The sequence below is a fragment of the Heterocephalus glaber genome, unplaced genomic scaffold (assembly GCF_053883595.1).
Source record: "Heterocephalus glaber isolate CG9 unplaced genomic scaffold, H.glaber_assembly_v1.0 deba00001556, whole genome shotgun sequence".
Taxonomy (NCBI): Eukaryota; Metazoa; Chordata; class Mammalia; order Rodentia; family Bathyergidae; genus Heterocephalus; species Heterocephalus glaber.
The window spans coordinates 223,953-239,846 of NW_028258347.1; the positions used below are offsets into that span (position 1 = coordinate 223,953).

The following is a 15,894-nucleotide window of genomic DNA, read 5'->3' on the forward strand; positions in this document are numbered from 1 at the left end:
ACTTCTGGGTGACACATTAAAACCACAGCATCTCATTTAATCTCACTTGATTTTTTTTTCCCTTGAGAGAGTTTGTGGTTTGTAATCATCTGGTTCCAGCCCTAATGAAACTGTGTTTCTCTTGGTGGTTGGCTCCTATCCCTTCTCTTGACCTGCTATTGTTGGAAAGCAGTTTTTGGGTTATCTATCCATCCATCCATTCAACCATTCAACAAATATTCAGTAGTTAGCTATAATTTCCCAGCAATGGTGATGGCCATTATGGGATGGACTGAATACCCAAAGGCAGATTGCAAAACCTCAGCAAAGTCAGAGAGTCATAGTCCAGGACAAACAGGTCCAATAAACCTGTAAACACAAGACCTGGAGGTAAGTGTGTAAAAGGGTGTGTTCCAGGAGCAGTACATTGACTGGCAACTTCTGGAGACTCCACAAGGTTTCTAGAGCAAGGAATGCCTTCTCTACCAGGAGCAGGGGAGAGTCTGTCTGGTGGACAGGGGAGCAGAGAACATGTCAAGTAAAAGGAGATGGAGAGGAGAGCACATAGGGTATAAAACCTTGGACTGCACTCAGTGAGACCAAGTGATCAGGACTGCTGAACCAGGGCTGGCAAGTGAGGGGGTTGAAATTGGTCAGAAAGTAGCTCTGTCTTGGAATCTTGCCAGGCAGGCTGGAGACTGGACTCTATCTCCCAGAGCAGAGTGAATGGTCTGGTGAACTTTTTGCAAGACAGATAAATGAATGAATGAATAAATGAATGAATAAGTGATCTGATAAATATCTATAAGCTTTGAAAAAATATTCTTAAAACGAGCTTTTCTGTTTTTCTTTTTTCAGCCTCATTGACCAATAGAAATTGTATGTGTTAAAGAATGCAAATTGATGTTTTGATGTACCAGGTTTTCATCTTAAGTTTGTACAAATCCACTACAGAAAATGCAGGAAAGAAGAAAAGGGAGTGTTTGCAATCCACCACTTTTTCCAGAAGTTCCTCTCCTGAGGGATTTATTTGGGTCTTAGGCCTTCTAGATGAGGGAAATTATCCATACAGAGTACAGCAGCAGTAGCAGAGAGTTAGGCTGGGGGCCAAGTGTCTAGTTAGAGAGCAGGCCATTCCAACAGTCCAGGTGAAATATGAAGACCCGAAGGAAAGGTGGGAGAACAGGTTCCCGGGCCAGCATTCATGAAGCTTCTCCCTAAATCAGCCACCAAAAGAGGCACCACATAGACAAAGAAATATGCTTGAGAAATGAGTATTTGTTCGAATGAGAACTGGTTGTGTGTTTGTGCATGTGTGTATTGGTGGTGGGAGCCCATAACTAAAAGCAAGGTGTCTCAGCTGGCTGCTTCTCAGCCGATCCAGATAGGGATAAGAGAAGAAAGACTTTGGGGGAGAGAGATACTGCTGTGTTGAGTCTGATGTGCTGTAGGGCATCCAGGTAGAGGGTCCTGACAGACAGTGATGTGGGTCTAGCGCTTAAGAGAGGGTACTGAGTTCAAAAGTCTCCATTTCTCTGAACAGTTTGTAAAGCCAGTGGTAAACCTGGTTCAGAGAGGCCTGGTTGAAGCAAGCCCAAAGGTTAGGAACTGTTTTACAGCACTGTGACTTCACATCAGTGACTAGGCAGCAATAACTTTCACTTCCATGGATCTTTGGGAATTACCAACATGTTCTAGTGTTTAGAATGCGTTTCTTCTACTTTAGTTCTGCTCTTTGTAGGCCATTTTGATGGATGGGTTCATTCTTTCCATATTTAGTGAGGGCATAGTACATTCTGGGTACTGGGGATCTAACCGTGCACAGGGTCAACACACATGGAGATTGCAGGTTTTTCATGGACACAGAAATTTATTATTTTTTTAATAGCAAAACATTTATTGGTACATTTTCGGCATACATAATGATAACACTCAGCATAGGGAATTTGCTCCTGTACATGGTACATCCAGGAATTTAAATGGGCCTTGAGATGGTCCTGGCAAGCACCGAAAAGGCACAGGAGGCAGGCTTGAAGCCCAGACAGAGAGGGTGTTGAGGGCGGATCCTCTGTTAAAAGGAGCAATGCTTGGTTACAGGACGTGTGGCTTCTGGGTCCATGGGAGGAGGTGCATTTCAAGACCACTCAGGCATCCAAAAATGGATTGGCGTGGACTGAAGGAAGGATGCGGGCAACAACTCAGGTGACTCACAGCAGCAAGAGCCTCTGGAGGCTGAGCCTGGAGACCCAGGGGACCTGGCTGGTCCCCTGGTTGCAAGGGGAGAGATGCTTGACAGTGAAGGAGAAAGCAGCTGTGCCATCAGCGGGGCACAGAAGGGAACAGAGAGGCGCAATACTGTCCCTGAGGCCAAATCTCACTCCCCCAGCAATGACTTCCCTATTCTGTCATGCCCTCATTTTTAAAATAAGCAGTCCCTCTGGTTATAAAGCCTTCCTCATCCAGCTGACAAACTCCTGCCCCCGGCTCAGCTCCTCTGAAGCGCCATCCTTTAGGGTCCCCAGAGCCTGGGCATCCTACCTCAGCCTGACCTCCCATCACTGAGGATCGAGTTTCTGTGACACTATTAGGAGTAACTGATTTAGGAGTAAGCTAGCAGCAAGGCTGGTTCCAGGGTGGTCCAGGCTGGCTGAGCAGGCTGCCTGGTAAACTGCAGGGCGCAGAGGGGCAGAGCTGGGAATGGAGGCTTGTGTGTAAACACTACTTTCTCCTCATCGCTTTTAAAATGCACATAACACAAATGTATCACTTCAGCCACTTTTTTTTGGTATTGAGGATCGAACTTGGGATCTTGTGCTTATGAGGCAGGCGTTGGAACCACTGAGCTACGTTCCTGGCCCTCTGTTCAGCCACTTCTAAGTGCACAGTTCAGCCACTTCTAAGTGCACAGTTCAGTGGCACTAAGTGCACATTCACTCACCCTGCTGCGCAAACAGCACTACCAACCACCTCCAGGACTCTCTCATCCTCCCAAACTGAGACTCTGCACCCATCCGGCACTAATTTCCCGTCTCTGTTCTACCTTCTGGTGCTCTCTGACATTCTGGGTATATACTTATCCTTTTGTATCTGGCTTATTTTAATCTATGTTTTTGTCTTCGAGGTTTATCCATAGTAAGGCATATGTCAGCATTTCATTCCTTTTTAAGACTAAATAATGTTTCCTTGGGTGGATAAACAACATGTCACTTATCCATTCATTGGTTGGTGGACACCTGGGTTATTCCCTCCTTTGGGCTACTGTGAATAAGGCTGTAATGAACACTGATGTACTGGATATTGAAACTTTATATTAACTGTCATCTTCAATACACAACAGGGATGGTGTTTTATTCACCTCATTTCTACCTGGTACTTAGCAATGCCTGGTACACTGCAGACTCTCAAAATTGACATATGAACAAAAACCTTACAATTGATTTATTTTTCAACTCATAAAGAGCTAGATATTCCAAGTGCTTTAAAATTCAACTCTGGGCTATCACTAAGCCTGGGTTACAGAGGAGGAAAGTGTGAGGGAGTGAGTTAGTGCAGTGCTAAAGTCGAACCCAGGCAGTCAGGGCCAGGCCTTGGCTCTTGGCTACCTTCTCTGTCACCCTCCTGTCCAGCAGCCTCTGTTTGCATCTGCATTCAGGTAAGTGGAAGCCAGAGGAACTGCGCCAAGAGTCCTGTAGAGGGATCTTCTCATAAGTGTGTTTTCATCTCAAAAGGAAGATCCAAAGCTTTAGCAAACAATTAAAAACAAAGTAAAAAATCCAACCAAACCAACCAATCCACACCCGCCTACTGGTGTATCTGGGAACTCTGCCCAGTAAGGACCCACGATGCAGCTGGGTCACTGGATGGGGTCAGAAGCCCCCCTGTAGGTCCCTGTCTCAGGCAGCAGCTCTCAGCAAGGGCTCAGGTATGATGAAGCATGATGGTTAAGACGGCGGTGAAAGTGCCTCAGGAAAACATGAGCTGCCAAGCCCACGAGCTGTGAGGCAAGGGTTGAAGGGTGGTGCGGGTCTGCTGGCTGTTTGTTTCCCTGCTGCTGGCAGTGCTGCTCCCTGCCCAGTTTCCTGCCCCTGTCGCACCTGGAGTCATCGGAGAGGAGGATCTGCCCCTCTTCCTTTAAAGGACACTCACTGTCACTCCGTGATGCTGTCTGCTCAAAGGCACCCACGTTCAGGTCCACCCCATGTGCACTGTTCCTCCTTCTCCATCTGCTCCCAAGGTGAGGACATACAGCATTGTGGCTTCAGCAGCTCGGTTGTGCTTCTTTGTGACCTCTTGTACGTTTGTCGCCAGCCTTAGTCTCTGGCTGCAATGTCATCCTCACTCAGGGTACTCAATTTTCACCATCTCCCGACAACCACAAACTCGCCCCTCTTCCTGGAGATCCTTCCATTTTCATTTCCTTGCTTATGCAGGCATCTAGCTCATCGTGTGCTTGCTGTTGCCTGTGTCTGCATCCCACTGATGACTGGTAATGTTTCCAGGTTCCTCGAGACAAGAGGCTGCTGTCTGTAAGCAAAGCAAGTGAGAGCCCAGAAGACCAGGATAAGAGGTAAGCTGCCCAGAGAGGAATAGGCCAGGCTTCGAGGATACCTCCCTTTGGATGGTTTGTGAGAACAGCAGTATGAAACTCTTAAGTTTTGTTCTTGGGAGGAGATGAGGTCACAGAGCTTTGCTTCTTCTGTCCTGAGAGTCTCACCAATGATGGTAAGTTGTATTTTTTGGTTGTGCAGCAAGGGTCATGGGCAGTCTCCTCAGATGATGCTCAGCCATGGAGTCTTAAAGTCCCAGGAATTGTAGGCAATGGCCTGGCAGGGGGCCCAGTGCTGGGATTAATTTTTCTCATCAATCCCATGGCTCTGTCACTGCAATCAGGCCCTGGAAGAGTCAGACAGCAGAAGGATAACTCTTGATGAAAGAGGGAAAGGATGGCTCTTGCTGAAGGAAGAGGACAGGAGGGGCTATTTCTCAGAGGAGGGAGGCAGCCAGGAGGGCCAAAAGCAGGGACAGTGAAGATGCTCAGAGATCATTACGTGCCACCCCCTTTTCCTGCTCTGCTGAATTAAGAACCTCGTAGATGGTAAGACACAGATAAACTCAAATAAAAAAGGAAAAAAGAGCTTTATTTTAGATGAAGCCAAGTGCAGAAAGTTAGCTGGAATTGGCAGCTGGTAATCCTTGGACCCTGACTTAGGTAACCCATCCAGACCCGGGCAGGAGTCCTGGGCACAGTGGCATAGCGGGGGGTGACTGGAGGATCCTTCTCTTGGGCCAGCATGATCCAAACAAGACTAGAAAGGGCTGATCACTCTGCTCAGCTTCTTGCTCCAAGGTGACCCCTGCAATAAATCTCTTTCCTTGTGGTGAGGTGAGAGAAACCACAGGGGTTTTCTGTTGTAGTCTTTCACATGCAAATATGAGGCCAGGAGAAATAAAATCCCCTGCTAGCACACAGGTTAGACTCTTCCTGGCCTTGACAGCAACTGTTTAGACGTTTTGATCTCCTGTGCAGCGGGGACACTTCCTTCCCCAGCCCTATGCAGTGCAGCCCTTGGTAGGCAGAGTCCCAACAGAAAATTAGAGCTGTGCTAGGGATTTTCTGAAGCTCTATGCTGTCTGGGGTATTGGGACCTCACTGGCAAGAGTGGAAACTTGGGGTTGGAACTCTTCAGGACTCCTGACTTTTCTTTCATGCCGCCAGCTGCGGTGAACTAATGGCTTGTGAGGCTGCTAATCCAAGTGGAGTCAGGACAAAACGAATCTGAGCTGTGCATGCTGTCTGTCTCACAGCCAAGAGAAGCCTTCCTTGTTGTTAATGCATCATTTAGAATAACATTACAGAGCAACAGCTGCTTGTTGTATTTTAATGGTTACTTCTGTGATTTCCAGGGAGCACATTTTAAAAAACTGGCAATGAGGTATAGAGTAAACCACCTTGTATAGACTAATTACGACTTAGCAGACTTCTCCCTGAATGTAACTTGGAAGGATGTCATTTTGATCCACATTGCATTCATGAATTAAGGTGCTGTGTGCTAATGCAACATCACTGTAACTGTTCGTATACAGAAGTTGCTACTTGGAAAAATAACAGGCTCTCAAAGACACGATCCAAGTTTTTAAAATGTGTATTTAGTGCACCATTCTTGCTGTGGCATTTCTCCTTATAATATTTGGCTCAATTTTAAGTTCTATTGCAGGTAAATCAGTACCTCCCAATAACTCTTACTTTGTTCTAGTTACTCATTTTTTGGATGTCTTTCTGAAATTTTCTGGCATCAGCTTCTAAAGCTAATACGATTACACAGGCACAGTTACATATTATACTGTGGTGCCTGAATCTATTATGTCCTGGTGATATGGTTGGTAATCATGATTTGACTGGATTTATACAACTGTACAGTGTGTGTATTTATTTGTTAATAAGAACATCAAAAGATATTTTGACTTTTGTTCTTTGTTTAAAATTCATATGTTTTCCATGAATTAAAGAATTAAGAAATTTGGCTTGAAATAGACTATGAAGAAGTTTGAATGTTTTGGCAAAGCCAGTACCACTGTGCCTGGGCAAAATGCAAGCAGAAAGTTTGCAACAGCTCTGGTAGTCAGTGCAGATGAACCATCAGCACCTCACCTGCAGGACACCATCCATACATCCTAGGAATTTTTTTCCTCCACAAAAGAGTGAAATGAGGGAAATTCTAGGTTACAAATTAAATAGGTGAAGAAATGCCTAGGGGCCACCCAGGGTGGTCTTGTTGTGGCAATAAATATATTTTTTGTTTCTCTTTTAACGCTGATTTTATCACGGAATTCTTTTTTAAAGGAACATCTATTAACATTCCATGCAATGTTCTAAACAATGGGGTTTAAGAAATGCTGATGGAAATGGGTGGCCTGGGCTTTGGCATCATCCAGCTAACTTGATTCAGATTAAACACAATTTCCTAAGTCTCTACTGTGTTTTCTATATGATTCGCTTTATTGATTTTACCATGAAAACAGGTTGTTGCTTAAACCCAAAATGTTTGTAGACTTGTGATTTTACACCTTAGAAAATTTTCTAAAATTATCTCTGTAGATCTATGACAGACTCAAAGGCATTTAGATATTTTTCTGTTCATGTAGAGCCATTCTTTGCTCTGAAATTTCATCTGGAAAAATCAAAGCTAAAACAAAACAAAACAAAAACAAAGTCTTGATAGACAGGTAAGAGAGGTGCCAGGAAAGCCCAATTCTTGGAAGACCCAGACTTATTCAAGTATTTCTCTCAATTGGTTTCACAAAGTACAGTGGTACCTCAGTTCATGAACTTAATTCTTTCCACAATTCTGCTTGCAAACTAAATTGGACGAGAACAGAATCAAATTTCTCCATAAGGTCAATATTGAACCTAGTGATTAAGTTTGATTCCATTATCATCCAATTCAGTTTGCAACCAGAATCACGGAAAGAACTAAACTGGTCTACCGAGGTACCAGTACACGCTAGATTAAAAAAAAGAACAAAAACAAAATTTCAGATATCTGAGACAAAGATCCATGAAATACATGTACTTTCTCTCCATATTACTCAGAATAATCCATTAATAAATGAGAGGTCTCCTCCCTTTAATGACCAGAGGAACTTTGCTAGTAAAATCATTTTTCTATCAACAGTAACCTCCCACTAACCTGTTTCTCTCTGCTTCTGTTTTTTCCCAGAATTCTTTAGGTTTTGTTTTTTTGGTACCGGGGATCGAACTCAGGTCCTTGCGCTTGCGCACAGCAGGCGTAGAAACCACTGAGCTAAATCTCTGGCCCAGAATTCTTTAGTATTGATGAAAGCATTCTAGTCTGCCTAGAAGTAACTGTCTAAGCCTTCTCCTTTCTTTCTGTACCAGTGACCAGGTCGGGGATCTTATTATACATAAGCCCAGTTACACTACTTCCTTAAGCCCCAGAAGTAATTCAGCGCTAAGGAAATCTGTGAGCTCATGATATATCTCAATTTGGTGAAGGTATTTTTTTATGATAAATTCTTTTATTTTTGCCTTTAAGGAGCTTAGCCCACAGAATGATAAAAAATAATCCTTCCTAACCACCTCTTCAAATCACATTTACCTCATGCCTCTTCTTTGTATTTTGTTTTTTGGGGGTTTTTTTTGGTACTGGGGATTGAAGTCGGGTCCTTGTGCTTGCGCAGCAGGTGGCGAAACCACTGAGCTAAATCCCCGGCCCTTCTTCCTTGTATTTTAAAACTTGCTTTTGCAAGGTTTTAACCATGTATAGAAGCACACAGTGTAGTATACTGAACACCCTAAACACCTCCTCCTTTAGTTCAATGAGAAACTTTTGTCACACTTCCCTGATAGCCACCATTTTCCTCATTCCTTCCTTTTTAAAATCCTGACATTGTATCATTTTACTTCTAAAATCTTCTCATGTGTCTAAAAAATAAGCATATTTTGTTACATAAGCTCAAGATCATCATTACACACAGCTCAATTAACCATACCTTCTTTGTATCACTGATTCCCAGTCCCTATCTAATTACCTCAAAAATCTGTTACTTCATACACTCTTCTCAGTTTGTTCAAATCCAGATCCAAACAGATGTGCTCATCATATCTGATAGTTAAGATTTTAAATTCCCATTAATCTCTAAGAGTCCTCCCATTCTTTCTCCTTCTTCTGTGTCCTTAGACTTGAGAGATGCAGGCAAGGTGTGCTGCATTCTGGTTTTCCAGCTTGCTCTTGACGGTTGGCACTCTCCAGCTCCTAGATCTGAGTTGAAAGGTCGATCTAAAGGCATTAAAGGCACGATGAAGGTCAACGCTGTTGCCTTTTGTCTGTTTTTGTTTTGTTAATGCCTCACAGCCAGGCAGAGCCCTTCACAGTCTGCTCCAGGGGCCGGTTGCCCTCCTTCCAGTGATGCAAAGATACCCACTGCGCTCCGTGCAGTCACTCCTTCTCCTACGGCCTTGGGACCCGGATGACGGCTGCATTGGCTCTCTTTAATTTCTACCTTTTTTGGCGCATGCACACGACACATCCCCCTCCCCCCGCCCCATGTCCTGGTCGCCCTCCGTTTTGCACAAGACCTACCTGCGTTTCCTCTGGTCCTTTATTTTCTTACCCTTTGGGCTCCTGACAGGAGGCCACGCGCTCCCTCTGCACGCGGGGCTCTGCGGCGCGGGCCTGCACGACGGCCACCGTGTCCCTAACGTGTCTCCCGCAGGGGCTGCGTGGGCGCCGGGGAGCCCGCGGGCGGCGCGGGCGTGGAGAGCCGCGTGCAGGTGCTGAAGACGGTGCCCGTGAACCTGAGCCTCAGCCAGGAGCCCGCCGACAACAAGCGCGAGCCCTTCGCGGCCGAGGGCACCGCCGTCATCCCCGTGTCCGGCATCGCCGTGGTCAAGGCTGAGGACTTCACGCCCGTCTTCATGGCGCCGCCGGGCCACTACCCGCGCGGGGACGGCGACGAGCAGCGCGTGGTCATCTTCGAGCAGGCGCAATACGACCTGCCCGCCCTGGCCGCGCACGGCGTCTACCTCAAGGACGACCAGCGCAGCACGCCCGACAGCACCTATAGCGAGGGCTTCAAGGACGGCTCCGCCGAGGTGAGCGAGCGGAACCGCGGGCCAGGGCGCCCGCTTCCGGCCGGATTCGAGTTCCCGACACCCGACCGGGCCGTTTCCTGTTTCCGCTCGGTGGACTGAATGAATGAAGCTGCTTTGGTCTGGTGTTCCAAGTGCGGCGATGTGTGTGGAAGAATATGCCTGGTCTGTTTCTCTCCTTCCCTCTTCTTCCTTTTCTCCTTTCCTCTATCTTATTTTTATTTCCTTTCCTTTTCTCTTTTTTCCTTTTTTCTCTTTTCTTTCTCACCCCTCCCCCCACCCCTTTCTCTCTTTTTTCTCTTTTCTTTCTTTGAATTCTTGGCTGATAGCTTCATTTGTTTTAGTTTTAGCCTTAAATATGTGCAAGGAATGAAGAAATGTTGATGTGGAAACTTCTCGCTCTGTAAGATTTTCGTGCCTGCTAGCTTGCAACCTTCCAAATTGTAGGTAGCTCAAGATACTGTCTGTCCGTTCTTTGATAAACAGTATAGCTCTGTAAAACCTTGTTGGATTGAATATTGTCAGTCTGAATTTGCATTTCTCTGATGTCTGCTAATATTGAGGAAAATTGATACACCCATGTGCCCTTCCTATCACTTCTTTTACAAAGTGTTTGTTCAAACCTTTGGCCCAGTCTTTAAATTGGGTTATTTACGTTTCTTTTATTAAATCCTAAGTGCTCTTTAAGTGATACAAATATATGCCTTGTATCACTTATATGTTTTGCATCTTGTAGCCTTTTTGATTTCTTGTTATTTATGTATTGTGTACTGGAGATTGAACCAAGGGCCTTCCTGTTACTGGGTTCTGGGATGCTGGTGTTTCTGCTTAGAGGTGATTTCTAGGCTCTTTCCGTCCTCAGCCAAAAATTGGTCAAGAGAAGCACAAACGGTAGCAAAGTTTTTCTGGAGATAGGAAAAGAAACAGGCTACGCAGAGTTTGGACCAAGTAAAAGTAAGAAAAGAAGTACACTGTTCAGCATGAAGGCAGGCCACCGTTCAAGAGAGAATGTACTAGCAAAAACTCAAATGTGGTCTGTCCTTTTTGTGTCATCCACTCCTCAAGCTGACATCAGGTTTAAGCCATCCTATTGAAAACCTCCTCGAGTTCTTGCAACAAATTGATGTGCAAGGCTTTAAGAACTGTGCTGCACATGTGTTGGGATCTTGTCCTGCCTCCCTTCCCAGCCAGTTGTAGCCATGCCCTACCTTCCTGTCTCATTCCCACTGAGCTATTTCCCTAGCCCTTTTTAAAAATTTTAAAATTTGAGACATTATCTCTGAGTTGCCTAGGCTGAACTAGAACTTGGTATCCTCCTGCCACAGCTTTCCAGAGTGTTGGAATTACAGGTGTGCACCATTCCTGTTTTCTTAATTGTATTTCAAAGAACAACTTAATCAATTTTGTCTTTAATAGTTTATGCTTTTGGATATTATTTAAGAAATCTTGGGGCCAGAGATTTAGTTCAGTGGCACCACACCTGCCTCTCAAGCTCAAGGTCCTGAGTTTGATTCCCAGTATTAAAAAAAAAAAAAAAAAGAATTAAGTTTTTCCCTAATCCAGGACTACAAAGATTTTCTTTCCTATTTGTTTTTTATTTTTAGGCTCCAAATATTTTTACCTCTTACATATTGGTTCTGATTCATTTTGAGACATTTTTATATACAGGATGAAGTAGGGATTGAGGTCCCTTTTTCCTCACAGTGACATCCAGTTGCTCACCACCATTAGGTGAAAAGATGATCTTGGACCCATTTAATTGTTTTGGGATGTTCTTAGAACAACCACCGATACTGTAATTGTGGGTCAACTTTGGGGATTTAGCTCAGTGGCACCACACCTGCCTGGCAAGTGCAAGGTCCTCAGTTCGATTCCCAGTACTGGGAAAAAAAAGAATGTTTGTAAACCTCTCTAATTTTTTACCTAGAATATGTAATGAATGCTTTTATCAGTTCAATTCACCTTCCTCACTGTTAAAGAGCAGTGCCTCTACTCTATTTCAGTCACTGGCTTTCAAATTTTTGGCCGACATGGACCAATAAAAGGCAATGGCAGAGGAGTAAGTGTGACGGCAGCATGCCAGATACCTTCAGCCAACTTCCTGTTGAGTTGCCACGGGACAAAATACAGCTATGTGAGGTTGAGATTCCATTCCTGAACAGTAACACTAAAAAATAATCCACATTCAATGAGTACTTGCTATGTGTTAGGCATCTATCTTAGTCCATTTGTGCCACAGTAACAGAATAGCTGAGACTGGGTCGTTTCTACTGAACAGAAGTGTATTCGACTCACTGTTGGGGCCCAGAAGCTCAGGATCAGGGAGCCACATCTGCTGAGGCCCTCTTGTGGCAGGGTCCAAGGAGGGAAGATGGTAGGGCAAATGGTACACACATGCGACAGAGTGCTGTTTGTTTTTCTAGCGAACTCTCTCTTGCAATAGAGAACCCACTCCCTCAGTAAGAACCCACAACTTACGAAGATGTCAGTCCACCCACGAGGGCGGCTCTCATGGCCTATTCCCCTCTCAGATGTCCCACCTGTCCAAGCTGTGGCACTAAGGGTTGTTTCCAACACAGGAACATTGGACAGCATGTGCAGGCCACAGCAGCATGGATCTACGTCCTGTATACCAAGAACCCTGTGCAGTCAGTGCTGTTCTCGTCACCCCTGCTTTCTTAATAAGGAAACTGGCAGAGAACATACGATACAGTCATTCATCAGCAAGAGGGAGTGAGGGAAGTTGACCCATGCTGTCTGCTCCAGCACCCAGATCCATAACCTTCACCTCTACACTCACAGCAGACCGCACGACTTTCTAATTCCATCGCTTGTGACAGTGACTCACTTGAGTGTTTATTTAAAATCTGAGTGTCCTTTACCTGTCTCAATAGAGACTTCTTTCAGCTGAGAGAAGAGGTACAACAGGTTGGCAATAGCCCTGCTAGCTCTAGGCAGCACTGGTGGGAGCTGGTATCTCCCTGGGGCTGTAGCAGCCCTGCCACCACAACACCGGTATGTGCTCTGACTTTGGGGACCGACCTGAGGTAGACAAGAGAAGTTTCCGGCCCCTAGGAGGCTATCATACTTCTTAGGGTTTGGTGGCTTGACAACTGAACTTGTAATGTCCTCATACTAAAAAGATAAAAAGCCTTATAATTAGTTACCTCTGTTGTATTGCTTAAAATAATTAAGAAACTTTTTAAACAAAGGTAAGGGATCTTGTAGAGCTTTTGATATTGTTGAATATTTGATTTTCCCCCAAGTGGTGAGGGATGCTTCTGTAGGAAAAAGCAGGTAATTCCATGAGCAAAATGCTTTTTCGCCAAAGACTCGTTGTTGATGTGTTTTCTCACACTTTGTAGAGTTAGTTGGTGAATCACAGAAAGGTCCAACGTCAATGGAACCGCCATTCTGCTTGGAGGGCATGTTATCAGTTACATGGGTGTTGTAGGTAAAGAAGCTTGTGAAAGGAAGCTGTTGTATTGAGGGCTTTACTTTGGCATCCGTGAGAAACAAAATTACCAGAAAGTAAGTGTCAAGGGGCTCCTCACCAATTTCGGTTGAGCTGTTCTTTGAATCTTGGAAATCATTATTTACTTTGCAGATTTTATTTTAGACTGATGGAAATTAAATTGAATGAGCTATAATGATCTTTAGACATTTTGTTGCCAGTTGGTCTTATAAAGGGGTTTGAAGTCCTTGGCCCAAGGAAATTTCCTCAGGGAAATTTGTCTGAAGTCTAGTGCTTCTTTTAGGCAAAGTGTGACAATGTCTGGAAGCCTTGTTGCGTTAGCAGATTTCATTCTCCATTTGCAGCCTATTCTCTGTAGCATTTATGAAGTGGTAGGAAGGGAGAAGACAGTTTGGGCTGGACCCTGTCAAGGTGCAGAGGCGCTCAGAAACTGGCCTGGGTGTGGAGCTCCACGCAGAGGCCCTGGGTTCAAGCTGCAGTATTCCCCGTCCAAAGTGGGTATCTCAGTAATCATGTTCAGAAGTTGGGATGAGGATGCTTTTGCAGGGGCGAGGAGGGATGCTGCCCACTCTCATGCTGTGTTGCTGTCCTCTGGGTTCTGCTGGATCACTGCTTATCTCCTGTGGCCTTGTCCGTGTGCCACTGGGAGTCTTGCCCTCCCCCGGTGGTGTTGGTCGCCCTGAGCTCTGTCTTCTTTGAAGTGCTCAGTTTGTAAATTTTTTAAGTGAAGGATTGCTTGATTAATGCTTTTCTCCACTAGACCAAAGGATTCCTGAACGCAGGGACCTCTTCTCTTTCTGTTCCACAGTACCTGTCACACCTAGCAGAGTGGCTGGTATACAGCAGATATTCAGTATTTGTTTATTGAAAGAGTGAATGCATGAGTGATTGGTCCTAAAAAATGGTGGCTCACGAAAGGCATGGAATTGTTCAGCTGTATCTGATTTTCCCACAGGTAAATAACTATCGTCTTTTTGTGCTGTATTTTTAGCAGATGTTTTCTTCTCCCACCTCCAGCAAAGCTAGAATTCTGACACCCAAGATTTAAATATGCTTACTATTACCTGTTGTCTCAGGTCTTTTAAGGCTACTCTATCAATTTCTGAGTCCACATGAGTAGGGAACTTACAGGTGTATTACACCAGATCCCAGTACGGTACAGTAGTGCTGCTGTCTAAATGCCTTTCATCATCCTATAAGTAATATTGCAAGGTTTCCAAGGAGTCATGGAAACTTTGTGACTCTAGCCAAAAGAACCCAAGGAATTTGACACTAATTTCTTAATACTGAATTCTTTAGCTCCCTATAACCCATCAAGTGACCAGGTCTTATCAAACTGATTGTGAGATTTTCTGGGTGGACTATCTACTTAATTTTTTAAAAAATACAAACTTAGGGCCGGGGTTTATGTTTTGATTTTTTTTGGTACCGGGCATTGAACTCTGGTCCTTGCACTTATGCAGCAGGCAGCGAAACCACTGAGCTAAACCCCCGGCCAAGGGTTTAGCTCAGTGGTTCCGCTGCCTTCCCTGCAAGCACAAGGACCCAAGTTCAATCCCCGGTACCAAAAAAAGAAAACAAACCCAAAAAATATAATAATGTAATAGACTCAAAGAAAAAGTTTTAGCTTGAAAAAAATAAATATTTGTGGCTGTGATTTACTAGCTGTTTGTAGAATTCTGTATTGTAGTCAGTGTAGAGTTGACAGTTTTTATGAGTTTGAGCACTCATGATATCAGGCCTTCTTACATCTCCTGGGGGATTAGAACCATAGAGTTTACAGCCCAGCTTGTATAGCAGGCCACCCTTCCCTCAGACTGCAGAGCTCCATGGCCTGGGCAATCGATTCATTCAGGCCACGGCTACCAATGTGGATTCACCATAGTGGGAATGGGTTACTGCTCATCCCTTCAAACTCAGAACTCGGAGATGAAGCCTTTTAGACTCAGTCATTTTCTTAAATGGTTTTGTTTAAATTGTGCTAGCCTCCTACTCCACAGTTCCTAGTTTCTAACTATAACTCATCTCTGTTGAATAGAACTTTTTGCAACAGTGGAAATTTTGTGCCATCCCATATGGTATCCATTGGCCACACATGGCAATTTAGTATTGAGATGTGGCTAGTTGGCTGAGGAATTCAATATTTAACTATTCGGTTCTAATCAGAATAAGCTTAAATAGCGCATAAGATTAGTGGCTACTACATTGAGCAGCTGAGACCTAGACTTAGGCCAGGCTGTGTCCTTGGCCCCATGGACCCTACCACCTTTATACCCACCGCTTTGCCTTGGCTTTTCCCATCAAAGTACTTCCTCTCAGTCCTGTCAGTCAACACATGTTCTCCTTTGGAGTCAGAAAGAAGCTCTGAGACTATGAAATATCCCTATAATTGTGCTTACCTTCCTTTCCTAGAATTGCATATTCTATGCTTTTCTTATAAGGACACATGAATTAATGGATGAATAAGTGAATGATTCAACATAGACTTTCACACACAGTTCTTTGCTATATTTTAGTTTATTTTGTTGTTACTTTTCATATGAATTTACTCTGTCCCTCCACCAATTTTTATCTCTCTGAGGCTAGAGCCATTTCTATAATTTCTGTATTTCTTCTGGTACAAAGCCGATGGTAAAGCCCCAGAAAATGTCCACTGAGGCTCTGCTAATTGACTGATTGTAAAAGAAATAAAAATTGCAATTCTCTATCATGATTATTCACTCAGTGAAGAAATATTTGTGCAGAGGGATTTGTGTCATAGGATTTACTTGGTAAACTTCGAAGGAAGATCTCGATTCCTAAGAATAAGAGTGGATAAGCAGAATCATAA

The 15,894-nt window shown here is 44.4% G+C and overlaps 1 protein-coding gene and 1 long non-coding RNA gene across 7 annotated transcripts in view; one reads left to right on the forward strand and one right to left on the reverse strand.

Moving 5' to 3' along the window:
• The window catches only part of Grhl2 (grainyhead like transcription factor 2), a 136,404-nt gene that overhangs the window by 38,228 nt on the left and 82,282 nt on the right, over positions 1 to 15,894 (forward strand). For all 6 annotated transcript variants that reach the window (XM_087190752.1, XM_004850226.3, XM_004850227.3 and 3 more), the window contains exons 3-4: positions 4,479 to 4,546; positions 9,214 to 9,592. In XM_087190752.1, the coding sequence (XP_087046878.1) occupies positions 4,479 to 4,546; positions 9,214 to 9,592 (447 nt within the window). The remainder of the gene's footprint in view (positions 1 to 4,478; positions 4,547 to 9,213; positions 9,593 to 15,894) is intronic.
• LOC110350359 (uncharacterized) lies at positions 1,828 to 9,215 on the reverse strand. Its single transcript, XR_002396901.2, has 2 exons — positions 9,081 to 9,215; positions 1,828 to 4,872 (listed from the first exon to the last, which is right to left on the reverse strand). It is a non-coding gene; the product is annotated as an uncharacterized LOC110350359 (long non-coding RNA).